This window comes from Eutrigla gurnardus (genome assembly GCF_963514095.1).
Source record: "Eutrigla gurnardus genome assembly, chromosome: 7".
NCBI lineage: Eukaryota > Metazoa > Chordata > Actinopteri > Perciformes > Triglidae > Eutrigla > Eutrigla gurnardus.
In genome coordinates, this window is record NC_139921.1 from 1,340,239 (window position 1) to 1,352,500 (window position 12,262).

Below are 12,262 nucleotides of genomic sequence, written 5' to 3' on the forward strand. Positions count from 1 at the left end.
TCACATACAACCAGTGTTGTATAAAGTACCCAAAAGCCATACTTGAGTAAAAGTAAAAGTACCTTACTGGAAAATTACTCAAGTAAAAGTGAAAGTTGCCTGCTAGAATATTACTTGAGTAAAAGTAAAAAAGTAGCTTGTATTTACTGTACTTAAGTATCAAAAGTAAAAAGTACTGTTAATAAAACGCAATCAGAAATTTGCCCACTCACACACTCCTTCGTGGCCACAGGTAATACTAAACATAGCGATTTCAGCTGCATGATTTAAAAGCTAACTTATTAATAACACTACCACTATGTAAATTAGTCTGACTGTCATCATCAGCTGGTTTGCTATATCAAAACTCGGACTCTCCAAACACAGGTACGGTCTCCAATAACACCAGAAAAAGACAGACGGATCATTCAATAACCCAGGAGTTCAGTTTTTGGCTAGCAGAGGCCAAGCCCACTCACGTTAGACCACGGAGACGCTCAGGGGCCGAGGGGCAGTAAAAAACAAAAACAAACAAACAAAAACGTAATCCTCGACTGTATAGTTTCACTGCGTGGAACAACACACTCTTTGCTTCACCATTAAAGTCTATTGACAGCAGGGCCGGAGTGGGACTCATTTTCAGCCCTGGAGTTTCAGACCGGCCCACTTTAGATCACGACCTATTATATTAAAATAATGTAATTATAACTTTACATGTTAAGCATACAATAGCGCACTGTTCTCTAAAGCCTTGTAATTCCGTGTATTTTCACACAGCCTTGGGGGCACAAGTGCCCATAGTTCGGCCGTGTTCAGCTGTCTGTTTCCCGGCTGGTTTGCGTGCGGCGCGTCTTGGCGTTTCGCGTTCGACGGAGAGTCCGCCTGTGTGGACTCTTGTGGACCTGGGCGGGCCGGTGTTTGACCGATGTCCGCGGGCTTTTCAGCCAGCTCTGAGGGTGATAGTCCCGACAGTTCGGCTGGGTTCTTGTGTCTATTTACCTGCGGGAATCCCCGCAACGCGTCCGAGTGTTTTACGTGTGTACGGACGGAGCAGAAGTCCGGCTTCGCTGTGCGTAATTGTGGCGTGGCGCGGACCTGGGCCGGCCGGTGCTTAAGTGAGCTGCACGGCCTTTTCACACAGCCTTGGGGGCACAAGTGCCCATAGTTCGGCCGTGTTCAGCTGTCTGTTTCCCGGCTGGTTTGCGTGCGGCGCGTCTTGGCGTTTCGCGTTCGACGGAGAGTCCGCCTGTGTGGACTCTTGTGGACCTGGGCGGGCCTGTGTTTTAGTGAGGACCGCGGGCTTTTCACCATGGTCTGGGGGCATCAGGGCCGAGAGTTCGGCTGGGTTCTTGTGTCTATTTACCTGCGGGAATCCCCGCGACGCATACACGTGATACCCACTCCACTCAGTGCCATGACTGAACACCGGCACAAAAATAAATAAAAATAATAATTGAACACCGGCCCTCGCGGCCCAAAAGTCAGACCGGCCCACCGGGAATTGTCCCGGTCCTCCCGATTAGCCACTCCGGGCCTGATTGACAGTAACACTATGCTGGTTGTTTCAGCAGCAGGTTCAGTCACCGATTCAGTCACCTCCTCCATCTCTGACATTTTGCTTCTCTGTCTTCCTCCTTCTCTTCAAGTAGGCTAACATTAGAGACCCGACTTGTCTGAGACTACTACTAGCATGACAATGCGACCATTAATTTGAAATTTGGCCGCTGATTTCATCCGCCGCACAACGGGGTCTTGCGGTCTGTATCTCCCAACATCATTGGCTACTAGTCCCACTACAACCAAACAAAGATTGTCCATTGGCTGTCACGTTCCTTCTTATTTTGTAACGAGTAACGAGGATGCTCAGGTAAATGTAACGGAGTAAAAGTACTGATTTTTTTTCGGAAAATGTAGTGAAGTAAAAGTAAAAGTCGTCAGAAATAGAAGTAGTAAAGTAAAGTACAAATATAAAAAAATACTACTTAAGTAAAGTAACGAAGTATTTTTACTTCGTTACTATACAACACTGCATACAACACACATTTCAAGACCTTAAGTCTACATCCAAGCACTTTTCACACCTTGGAAACACCACACTAACATTCAAGTGTTTTCCAGGATCTCCAGCCCCCTAGGGACCTGGATGTAACACCACGGCCGTCCTACCTCCTGAGGGAGATGTCCTCGTGCTCCGGCTGCTGAGTGGTCGGGTGAAGGACACACTTCCCGCTGTCGATCTCCACGCGGACGTCCAGCTCGAAGTCGATGTTCCTCTCCACCGCCGGGCCTCCGAAGCTGCGGCCGGCGGGCGTGCTCGGCCAGCGCTCGCTGAACAGCTGACTCACCGCAGAGAAGCCCGAGGACTTCCTGTGAGACGCTTGGCTGCCAAGAAAGAAGAAAGGGAATGTTTAGTGGAGGCAGAAAACTGTGAAGCTTTACTTATTGTACAAAAAAAATAATAAAATCATGAAAGGAAAGCTTGCATGTAAGTGTAATGTGACATTAATGGCGGCTCCTTTCATCTAACATTCATCACACGAATGCTTGAGCAGGCAGAACGGAGAAAGGAGGACTCACAAAGGCCTCCGGTAGCTCGGCGGTCTCTCCCGCTCAAACTCGTCCTCCTTTTCAGAGTCCTCGGAGGAGGAGGAGGACAGGTCGTCGCGCCGCAGGTCGTCGTGCTGGAAGGGAAGGGCGGGTGAGAAGACAGCGGGGGTGCCGGGGGCACTGAACACTGAGCCCTCGAGAACACATGGAGAATGGAGATGATGGTGAAGATGAGGAAGAGGAGGATGATGGGGTGGCTCATCAATGCTGACTGACAACAGGTCCACCTCTGACTCCTCAGGAAACTTCAGAGAGGGACAAAGAGTCAAACTCACACAGGGAGACTTCAGGAGGCAGAAGGAGAGAGTGTTCTATCAGCTGGACCTCGGGGTGTCTCCCCGTTATTCATGTCCTTCTATAATAAGAAGCCTTTACATGTCCAACCACAGAACAGCAGCAACACTTAGAGGAGCTCGGAGGTCATGCACTTCCTGTGAGGAGGAACGAGAGAGGAGGAGGAAGAGGAGGAGGAAGACACGATGCCCCGACAGGAGGAAAAGGTGGAGCACACTCTTGAGAGGGTCGCAATGGAAAGATGCCCACAAAGTGTTCAAGTATTCAAGGCTAGCACCCAAAACCACAAGACAAGCGTTGAAACGGTTTGTTCACTTCATCCAAAGTTACTGCAGGATCAGTGTTTGGTTGGTTTATCTCAGTGAGAGGACGGATCCGGCTAATGACCACGGGGGGAAACCATCTTCTAGCAACAACCAATCAGGGCTCTGGAAACGCCTACTCCCATAACGCAGGCGTTTCTTTTGTCAAGTTAGTCCGACGTTATGAAGTGGAATTGGGTCACACATGAGTTGTATCAGTTGGTTGCCTGGCAACCTCACGAGGACGGTGAGACCGAGCTGAGGAATATGAGTACGTGTCTGAAGGAGCTCTCAGGGAGGGGGGAGTGAAACTAACCTGTCTGATTACTTTATTAAACTTATTTTCCTTCACAGTAATTACACCAAATTATCTCCTTTTCAAAGCCTGCATGAATGCCCTTTAAAGCTGGACTGATGGTCTTTAATCTCAATTTGATTGGATTCTGTGATGAACAGCAGCTGACAGACAGCCAATCAGAGCCCAACCATGCATAGTTGTTAGGAATCAGTCAGTATTATTGATCTGGTCACTTATGCAGCTTCAAGAGAGGATGAGAATGTGTCACTACGTCGTTACTAAAGCAGCTTACTATAGTATATATATAATGTATTCTTCATGTGTGAGGGTGAGTACCGTCATCACCATGATGAACATTCAATAAAACGTTGTGTGTAACTACAGCAGAAGCTTCATCATCCTGTCTTGAATTTGCATATTCAGTGCTCTCGTTGGAGTAATCAGAGAAGAAGAGGAAACATGGTGTTCGTAGTGCCGGTTAGGGGTTTGAACTGGTTAGACTGGATCTCTGGATTGATCGGATACCTTGAACACATCTCCTGGACTGACGGGGGCGCGTGCCGTGTCCAAAGCTTGATTATTTATCTTCAATTGAACAAAAGAGTTATTCAAAATCAGCTCATCCAAAATAATAATAAGAAAAAAAACCAGACTCTTCCTTTAAATTGAGCTGTAGTGAGCATATGAGTCACATGCTGGATGTAGATCAATAACAGACACATGAAGGATGAGATGATGTTGAGGTTGAACACTATCATGGCCTTCGTTATTGGTTGTAACACATGTATCATAGTATTGTGGCTCCAGTCAAACAGATCGGTGAAGCTGAACTACGTTAAAGTCTACCGTGTCCTGGATGTTGAACGTGACCCGAGGTCCAGGGGACGACGCGTCCCCACGTAGATCAGGGAGGTCGTCCACGTCCCCGATCCTGGAGCTGCCAACACAGTGAAGGACACGATGACATGAGGACAGACAGAATGAGTCGATTCACAAACTCTCTCTGAATAATTAGAGAGAAAAACAATGACTGACTTCTCTGGAAATAATGATGTAGCATCTCCAAATAATGAGAAAGTTTGTCAAAATAATGATTTAGTATCGCTACATACGGCAGCATATCAGGGTAGGAAAAAATAAATAAATAAAAACAGAGCCGAGAGAGGGGGGGAAATTCATAGAAAAAAACGTGGCAAATTTAATACAAGTTTATAAATATATATAACCGATATATAAACAAGTCACTTGGTTCCACTAACACTGGATGTTTGCCGTTACTATGACAAGAAGTGAAAGCTACGGCTAGCATCTTAGCCCAACCGCCCCGATCAATAAAAACACCCATAAGATGATAATTTGTTCTCATATGAATAAAACCAACAATAAGAATCTTAGCGAGGCGTCGTCGCACGTTGAGATGATTCATCAGAAACATAAATGTACATTCATGGGACGTTAGCTAGCATAGATGCTGGTTGTACTACATGATGGGGAACTTTAAGCATAAGTAATTATGGCCGAATAGTTTGAAACTGGAATTTTAAAGAACATCGATTGGAATGAGAAAACCATCAGTTTCACATACAGTTTGTTTCAGCAGGAATGGTCTTCCATAGAAACACAACGCCTCTCGATCAGAGCACAAACCATGACTCATCCATCTCCAGGTGTTTTAGTGAATGTCCCCTGGGTGTGAGGTCACAGCGTTGTCCTATTCTGACTTCATAACTACATTAATTGTGAGACATCTGCATATGATTATGAAGTGATGGGATAAGCACGTCCTCTCCCCGACATCCTCGTTTGGTTAATCGTTGCGGTTAATGGGAGGTCAGGTGGTCCTGTTTGTTTACACTAAACGGTGGATGAAGCATCATCACTTCCATGATTAGTGACGGTCTCACCTCTGTCTGTCCATCCTCTTGGGAGGAGGTCGGCCCGCCGCCGCCGAGATGCTCTTGGAGCGGTTGTAGCTGGGTTTGTAGCCGAGACCCCACTTATCCTTCAGAGAGGCTGCCTGCTCCCAACAGACAAACAGTCAGAAACACACAGACACAGTCAGAAACACACAGACACAGTCAGAAACACACAGACACAGTCAGAAACACACAAACACACAGTCAGAAACACACAGACACAGTCAGAAACACACAGACACAGTCAGAAACACACAGTCAGAAACACACAGTCAGAAACACACAGACACAGTCAGAAACACACAAACACACAGTCAGAAACACACAAAAACACAGTCAGAAACACACAAACACACAGTCAGAAACACACAAACACACAGTCAGAAACACACAAACACAGTCAGAAACACACAAACACACAGTCAGAAACACACAAACACACAGTCAGAAACACACAGAAACACAGTCAGAAACACACAGACACAGTCAGAAACACACAGTCAGAAACACAGTCAGAAACACACAGACACAGTCAGAAACACACAAACACACAGTCAGAAACACACAAACACACAGTCAGAAACACACAGACACAGTCAGAAACACACAAACACACAGTCAGAAACACACAAACACACAGTCAGAAACACACAGACACAGTCAGAAACACACAAACAGTCAGAAACACACAGACACAGTCAGAAACACACAGACACAGTCAGAAACACACAAACACAGTCAGAAACACAGAGACACACAGTCAGAAACACACAGACACACAGTCAGAAACACACAGACACAGTCAGAAACACACAAACACACAGTCAGAAACACACAGACACACAGTCAGAAACACACAGACACAGTCAGAAACACACAGACACAGTCAGAAACACACAGACACAGTCAGAAACACACACACACACAGTCAGAAACACACAGACACAGTCAGAAACACACAAACAGTCAGAAACACACAGACACGGTCAGAAACACACAGACACAGTCAGAAACACACAAACAGTCAGAAACACACAGACACAGTCAGAAACACACAGACACAGTCAGAAACACACAAACACAGTCAGAAACACACAAACACACAGTCAGAAACACACAGACACAGTCAGAAACACACAAACAGTCAGAAACACACAGACACAGTCAGAAACACACAGACACAGTCAGAAACACACAAACACAGTCAGAAACACACAGACACAGTCAGAAACACACAAACACACAGTCAGAAACACACAAACACACAGTCAGAAACACACAAACACACAGTCAGAAACACACAGACACAGTCAGAAACACACAGACACACAGTCAGAAACACACAGACACACAGTCAGAAACACACAGACAGTCAGAAACACACAAACACACAGTCAGAAACACACAAACACACAGTCAGAAACACACAAACACACAGTCAGAAACACACAGACACAGTCAGAAACACACAGACACAGTCAGAAACACACAAACACAGTCAGAAACACAGACACACAGTCAGAAACACACAGACACAGTCAGAAACACACAAACACACAGTCAGAAACACACAGACACAGTCAGAAACACACAGACACAGTCAGAAACACACAGTCAGAACCAGGTCCACTGACAGTCAGAACCAGGTCCCCAGGTCCCCTGACAGTCAGAACCAGGTACCAGACAGTCAGAACCAGGTCCCCTGAGAGTCGCTTCTATGGGAGGATGAAGGATGAGCTCACCCTCATGCTGGAACGACGCAGCTTCTTCCTGACGTCCCTCCGGATGTCATTGACGGCCACCGACTCCATTTGCTGGTAGCGCTGGATCTCCTGGTTGATGGTGCCTTCACTGGCACCCAGTTTCCTTTGGGCAAGGGAAGAGGATGGAGAGGGTTTCACTGCAGGTTCACCGGGAGCGTGTTGAATTATCAACCCCACGTCCCAGAATAATAATAAATAAAAAATATTTAATAAAAGAGGAGAAACTAGAAGGAGCAGGGCTCTTACTTGAGGTCGTCGATGACCTTGGCCTGCTCGTTCAGCTCCCTGATGTCCACCACTCTCTTGGTGAACTTCCTCCCCCGGGCGTCCACCACCTGGTTCCCCATGGCCATCTGCCTCCGGGGGTCCACGGCCTCCTGTGGGTCAGAGCAACCATCAACACCACAACAGATGTATCTGCTGAACTGGAAATAAAAGAACCCAAAGCAATGTTTGCTGAAAGATTATGCACCAGCAGCAGCCACTGTGAACAAGAATGCCTCTGATTAAAGGGGAGTTAATGTTCAATCACAGTCGTTATATGTAATCTGATGCACACACCGTTCATCATGAAACCCCCACCAGCACCACCACCACTCCAGTCCACGTGCAAGAGGAAAATCAAGCTCTAGTGCCAATCATGTACCACTGATTCATGTCTGTTGTCCCGGCACTGAAGCGTAATGAGCAGGGAAAGCAAATGCTAGGCGACGCTAATCCCCAGGACCGTGCCATTTAGTTCAAGGCATGAAATAGCATTGCTCAGCATTCTGCAATCCACAGCCTTCATCCGATAACTGCAGGTGACGAGAGTTTCATCAGCCCAGAGGAGAGGTTAACATACACAACCCCAGGAGACGGGTCTTTGGGCCCGGACCCCGCCCGCTCCGAGGCGAGGCGATGCACAGTTTAGGTAGTCGGCGGGCACAGACACACTCTGAGGCCGGGGGCTGAGGCCCAGGATGTGGTTTACCAGACGCTTCCTTAAGGTCAGCCGGGGGCTGAACTGGCTCCCTGGACTCTGTAAACAACGGCAGGGACAGGTGGATGGACAGGTGGAAGAGCGGCCGGCTCACTCACACGTTACCTGCCCAAGCTCTAAAGGTGTCCAGGTAGCATTTCTCAGAGAGACTTTAAAGGAATAGTTTGGGGGAAATATGCTTATTCACTTTCTTGCAGAGCGTTGGATGAATACAAAGTATCTGTTAAATCTGTAAATCTGTTAAATAAGACACAGTAAGAAGAAGCAGACTCCAGGTTTTTGTGCGGTAGAATGTCATTGGATGACAGGAAATGTGAATACTTAGCTGTGAGCTTCTTGGGGAGGTCGGACGCAGACATTTGGGGTCAAACTTTAATGTCAATGGAGACCCAGAGACCCATGTAGGGGATCTCCTGCTGGGTACCGTCATCATCGGGGCTGCAGAAGTTCACTAAGGGTGCAGTCGAATAGTCAAAAAATAAGGTCCTATCTCCTATTCCTTGACCTCTGGGGAAAACGTCACGGGGTTAAGGAAAGGCGATAGGAGAACTCAAAAGGATTTAGGAAAAGTCGACCGCGGTGCTCAGAGAATCCGACCGGACTTTCACTAAGCTACGTCATTATAACGCGGCCGCTGATGATTGACAGCTGATGATCACCGGCGATTGACGTGCGTCTGCGCTGGAGAAACTACAATAATGGACTACAAAAAGCGCATCGTCCACTTCTCCACATGTTGGTTTTATAAGCAGCTGGTTCACTGACCGGCTTCAGGTCCAGCAGCTCCTCCTTCCTGTTTGACCGTTTGCTTTATTTACGTTTCATTTGTGGTTTTAGTTTCGTTTTTGTCAAACATTTGTAACATGATTGAAATAATAATAAAAAAATACCATTAAATTATTATCACTGTCCACACATTTATCATCACTATTCCAATTACTATATGTCTGCATGAAAGTCATTGTTAAATATGTAAATGCACATATCGTTTGTTTTCATGAACGGCCGAGGTGTGCGGCACTTTAAATGTTGCTCTCGCAAAGAATTGTGGGTCGGCGTAATCTCCTTTCCTATCGCATAGGAAGGTCCGTTGCATCCTATGCTAAAGGAGGTCTGAAAGGAAGCATTGGAGCTCCTTTCCTTTGCATTTAGAGAATTCGAACAGCTCTTATCATGGCGGCCACTTGTTTACTTCCGGGTCACTTCTTCAGTTAGGAACCTTCCTAAGCAAAAAAGACTATTCGACTGCACCCAACGACTCTCCGAGCAGCTCGTAGAGTCGTGATTGGCTGGGCCGTCCCACTCCTCCTGGAACTTCCAGAGCTGCCGGCGACTGCCAACAAAGCCGTTGGCAGTCAGGCTCAGTAGTAATAATGATGATGCCTCCATAACAGGACGTTAATCACTTTGTCATACTGCCTCATGATTTGGCGCCGTTGGCAGATGATGTCATAATGACGAATGTCGGCTCGGCCGGTTTGCATGTAGCCAAGCTGGTTTAATCGTGTACCTATCGGTGTTGATCTTCCATCCAAGCTTCACCAAGAAAGTGAATATGCATATTTCTCAACCGTCACAGTATTCCTTTAACTGGAGTCAACCAGCTGGTGTTCACTGGATGTCTCCTAAAGCACCAGAACAGCTGATCTACTCAACAGTGTCATCACAACTCAGTTGAACGTGGTGTTTTGATATCGATACAACCGGCCCAGCCGTTACTGACCATGTGGATGGTGGGCGACATGGAATCGGCTTCGTCCTCGTCCGAAAGGTCGGCCATGTTGACCGAGTTGAGGTCGGCGATGTCGTCCACGTCCTCCTCGCCCGTCAGCGACGTCAGCGTGTTCCCCAGCGCGTTGAGACGTTTGCCGATGTTGGGGTCCATGTGGACGTCGATGCCGCACATTTTCCAAAGCACGTTGAGAGTCCAGGTCCCGGCACTGCTGCTCTCTGTGTGGAGGGGGCAGAACGGCTCAGGATGGGATGAAATGAAGGCAAAGCTTCATCTCATGCTTACTCTGCAGCTCAGCTGGGATCCATATCTCATGGACGAGTGTCGTGGAGAGAACTTGCCTGCAGAAGGTTGGCCCGTCGTCCTGGAACACACTTCATATGTACCATCAGGGACGACACCTGCACACAGTCCACAACAGACCCAGTCAGTACCTCAGGAGGATCTGGTTCTTCAGATCACTGTTCTAGAAACAGCATGATTATATCCAACATATCCTACTTTAATCTGCTTCTGAATTTAAAGACAATCAGGCTGACATAGAGAACACCCTCGATATTTATGTATCCTGTTGCAGTATTTATGTATCCTGTTGCAGTATTAGTAACGATGTTGTATGACCTCCTGACGTCCAGGCCGACTGTGTAGAAGCACATTCACTCACAAGCGTTCATGACCGTGTCCCCTCGGATCTCAGGCTTCCAGTCGTCCCAGGACGTCTCGAAGCCCTCGGCGAAGCGGATGCAGAAGTTCTTGAAGTGTCCTTTGCTCACCAGGGACTCCGAGGAGCAGGCGGTGATCAGGGTGCTCTCGATGGTCAGGACCATGGCGGAGCCGGTGTCAAAGTCTATGGTGTGGTTGGCCTGACGGAGGGGGCAGAGACAGGGGGGGGGTTACCCAGGCTCCAGGAGGGGGACTACATGAACAAGAACCCACTTCTGGGAGTCAGCTGGCAACACTTCACTCTGCTGGGCTGCACATCGGCATCATGGTCATGTGACTCCATACTGTCAGAAATCATTGTATGTTTGCCAAACGTGTGTTAATGAGCTGCTGTAAACCCACAGAGTGAAATGTTACCACGCCTTTTTAGTTCGGTAAGACTGATTGTAATTCAGGATTGGGGGAAAAATGACCCTAAATTTGTGGAGTGACCCTGCATTGGTCCTAAAAGTGGATTCTGATCATCATCCCAGGCAGGGCTCCTTTCCCTCCTTCACTAACCATCGGTTATGACTTGGATTCAGATCAGAACACTCTTCTGGAACCAATACTGCAAGAATCCAGGTCATTGAAATGTCTCTTAAAGAAAACATGCCAGTGACGTCATCACACCTGGTATGTGTGTAGACTAGTCTGAGAAATGTCCTGGTTTACATTTTAGCATCATCATAATAATAATAATCAGTCCCCTCCACCTCTCAGACACCAGCTCAAGCTTCATTAGTGGCCATGCCGGCTCTGATTGTTACAGTGATGCAGTGTGTACGTAGCATGGAAGAGCATGGATCACAGTAAGTCATTGTCCCACAACAAGCCATCACAAGAGATGTAATAAATTGTCGGTTACTTTTCGTGCATTTTTATGGCGGCCTACTGATGTGCTGGGCCCAGCTTCAGAGTGGATGCCCTCCGTAGCTGGTACTTGTCCTCTCTATGGAGATAAGTGTGACATGACAGCTGGTATATCTGCTCTCTATGGACACACTGTAGTAGGTATATTTATATATATAGCAGAGCACAACTCATACGGACCATTCATCATTAATATCCAGTGTTTCCCCTAAACTGCTCTAGTCATGTAAATCCATCATCCAGACAAAAAACATTCTGAAGAAAACGCTGCCAGGAAATTCTGAATTATGTAGATAGACATAAACATTTTAAGAATAATAACAATAAATCATTGGGTGCAGTCTGCAGCTTTCTCTCCACCTGGTTTATCATCAAAAAGACACTCAGGCCTGGTGGTATCAAAGTGTTACGGTATAGCAGGGTGTCTGGGAATCCCAAAGGGATGACAAGATGATGGGTTTTTATATTTTCAAGATGTTTCAGGTCTGAATGTTGGCCGAGACATCTCCGGCTTTTGTTCAGACACAAACACCGTGATATACTGTGATATATGTGTGTGTGTGTGTGGAGCAGATTAACAGCTTCGGTAGAGGAAACACTGATATCAACACTGGTAACAGAGGAAATGCTCTTTTACCAAAGGAAAGAACAAGAATGTCTTGAAGGCTATTAATAAAACACTGGTCAAGGTCATGTTGTTAAGTGCTGATGGAGATGATCACAGTCCCATTTCATTTCAAAGAGGATGAAGTGAATTAACAATTTCAACAAAAATGAAGTTACTGTACTACTATCTTAAATACAACAGCTAATC

General features: G+C 46.7%; 1 protein-coding gene across 6 annotated transcripts in view; it reads right to left on the reverse strand.

The window, feature by feature from the left end:
* Positions 1-12,262, reverse strand: part of kiaa1109 (KIAA1109) — an 82,726-nt gene that overhangs the window by 16,323 nt on the left and 54,141 nt on the right. For 2 of the 6 annotated variants that reach the window (XM_084014088.1, XM_084014086.1), the window contains exons 60-71: positions 11,444-11,527; positions 10,538-10,736; positions 10,211-10,274; positions 9,865-10,087; positions 8,004-8,180; positions 7,406-7,536; positions 7,139-7,262; positions 5,385-5,497; positions 4,327-4,417; positions 4,006-4,065; positions 2,557-2,831; positions 2,146-2,361 (exon numbers count right to left, since the gene is read on the reverse strand). In XM_084014088.1, coding sequence (XP_083870214.1) covers positions 2,146-2,361; positions 2,557-2,831; positions 4,006-4,065; positions 4,327-4,417; positions 5,385-5,497; positions 7,139-7,262; positions 7,406-7,536; positions 8,004-8,180; positions 9,865-10,087; positions 10,211-10,274; positions 10,538-10,736; positions 11,444-11,527 — 1,757 coding nt within the window. Of the gene's footprint in view, positions 1-2,145; positions 2,362-2,556; positions 2,832-4,005; positions 4,066-4,326; positions 4,418-5,384; positions 5,498-7,138; positions 7,263-7,405; positions 7,537-8,003; positions 8,181-9,864; positions 10,092-10,210; positions 10,275-10,537; positions 10,737-11,443; positions 11,528-12,262 lie in introns of all 6 variants that reach the window. The other 4 variants (XM_084014091.1, XM_084014087.1, XM_084014090.1 and 1 more) reach the window with 3 other exon arrangements.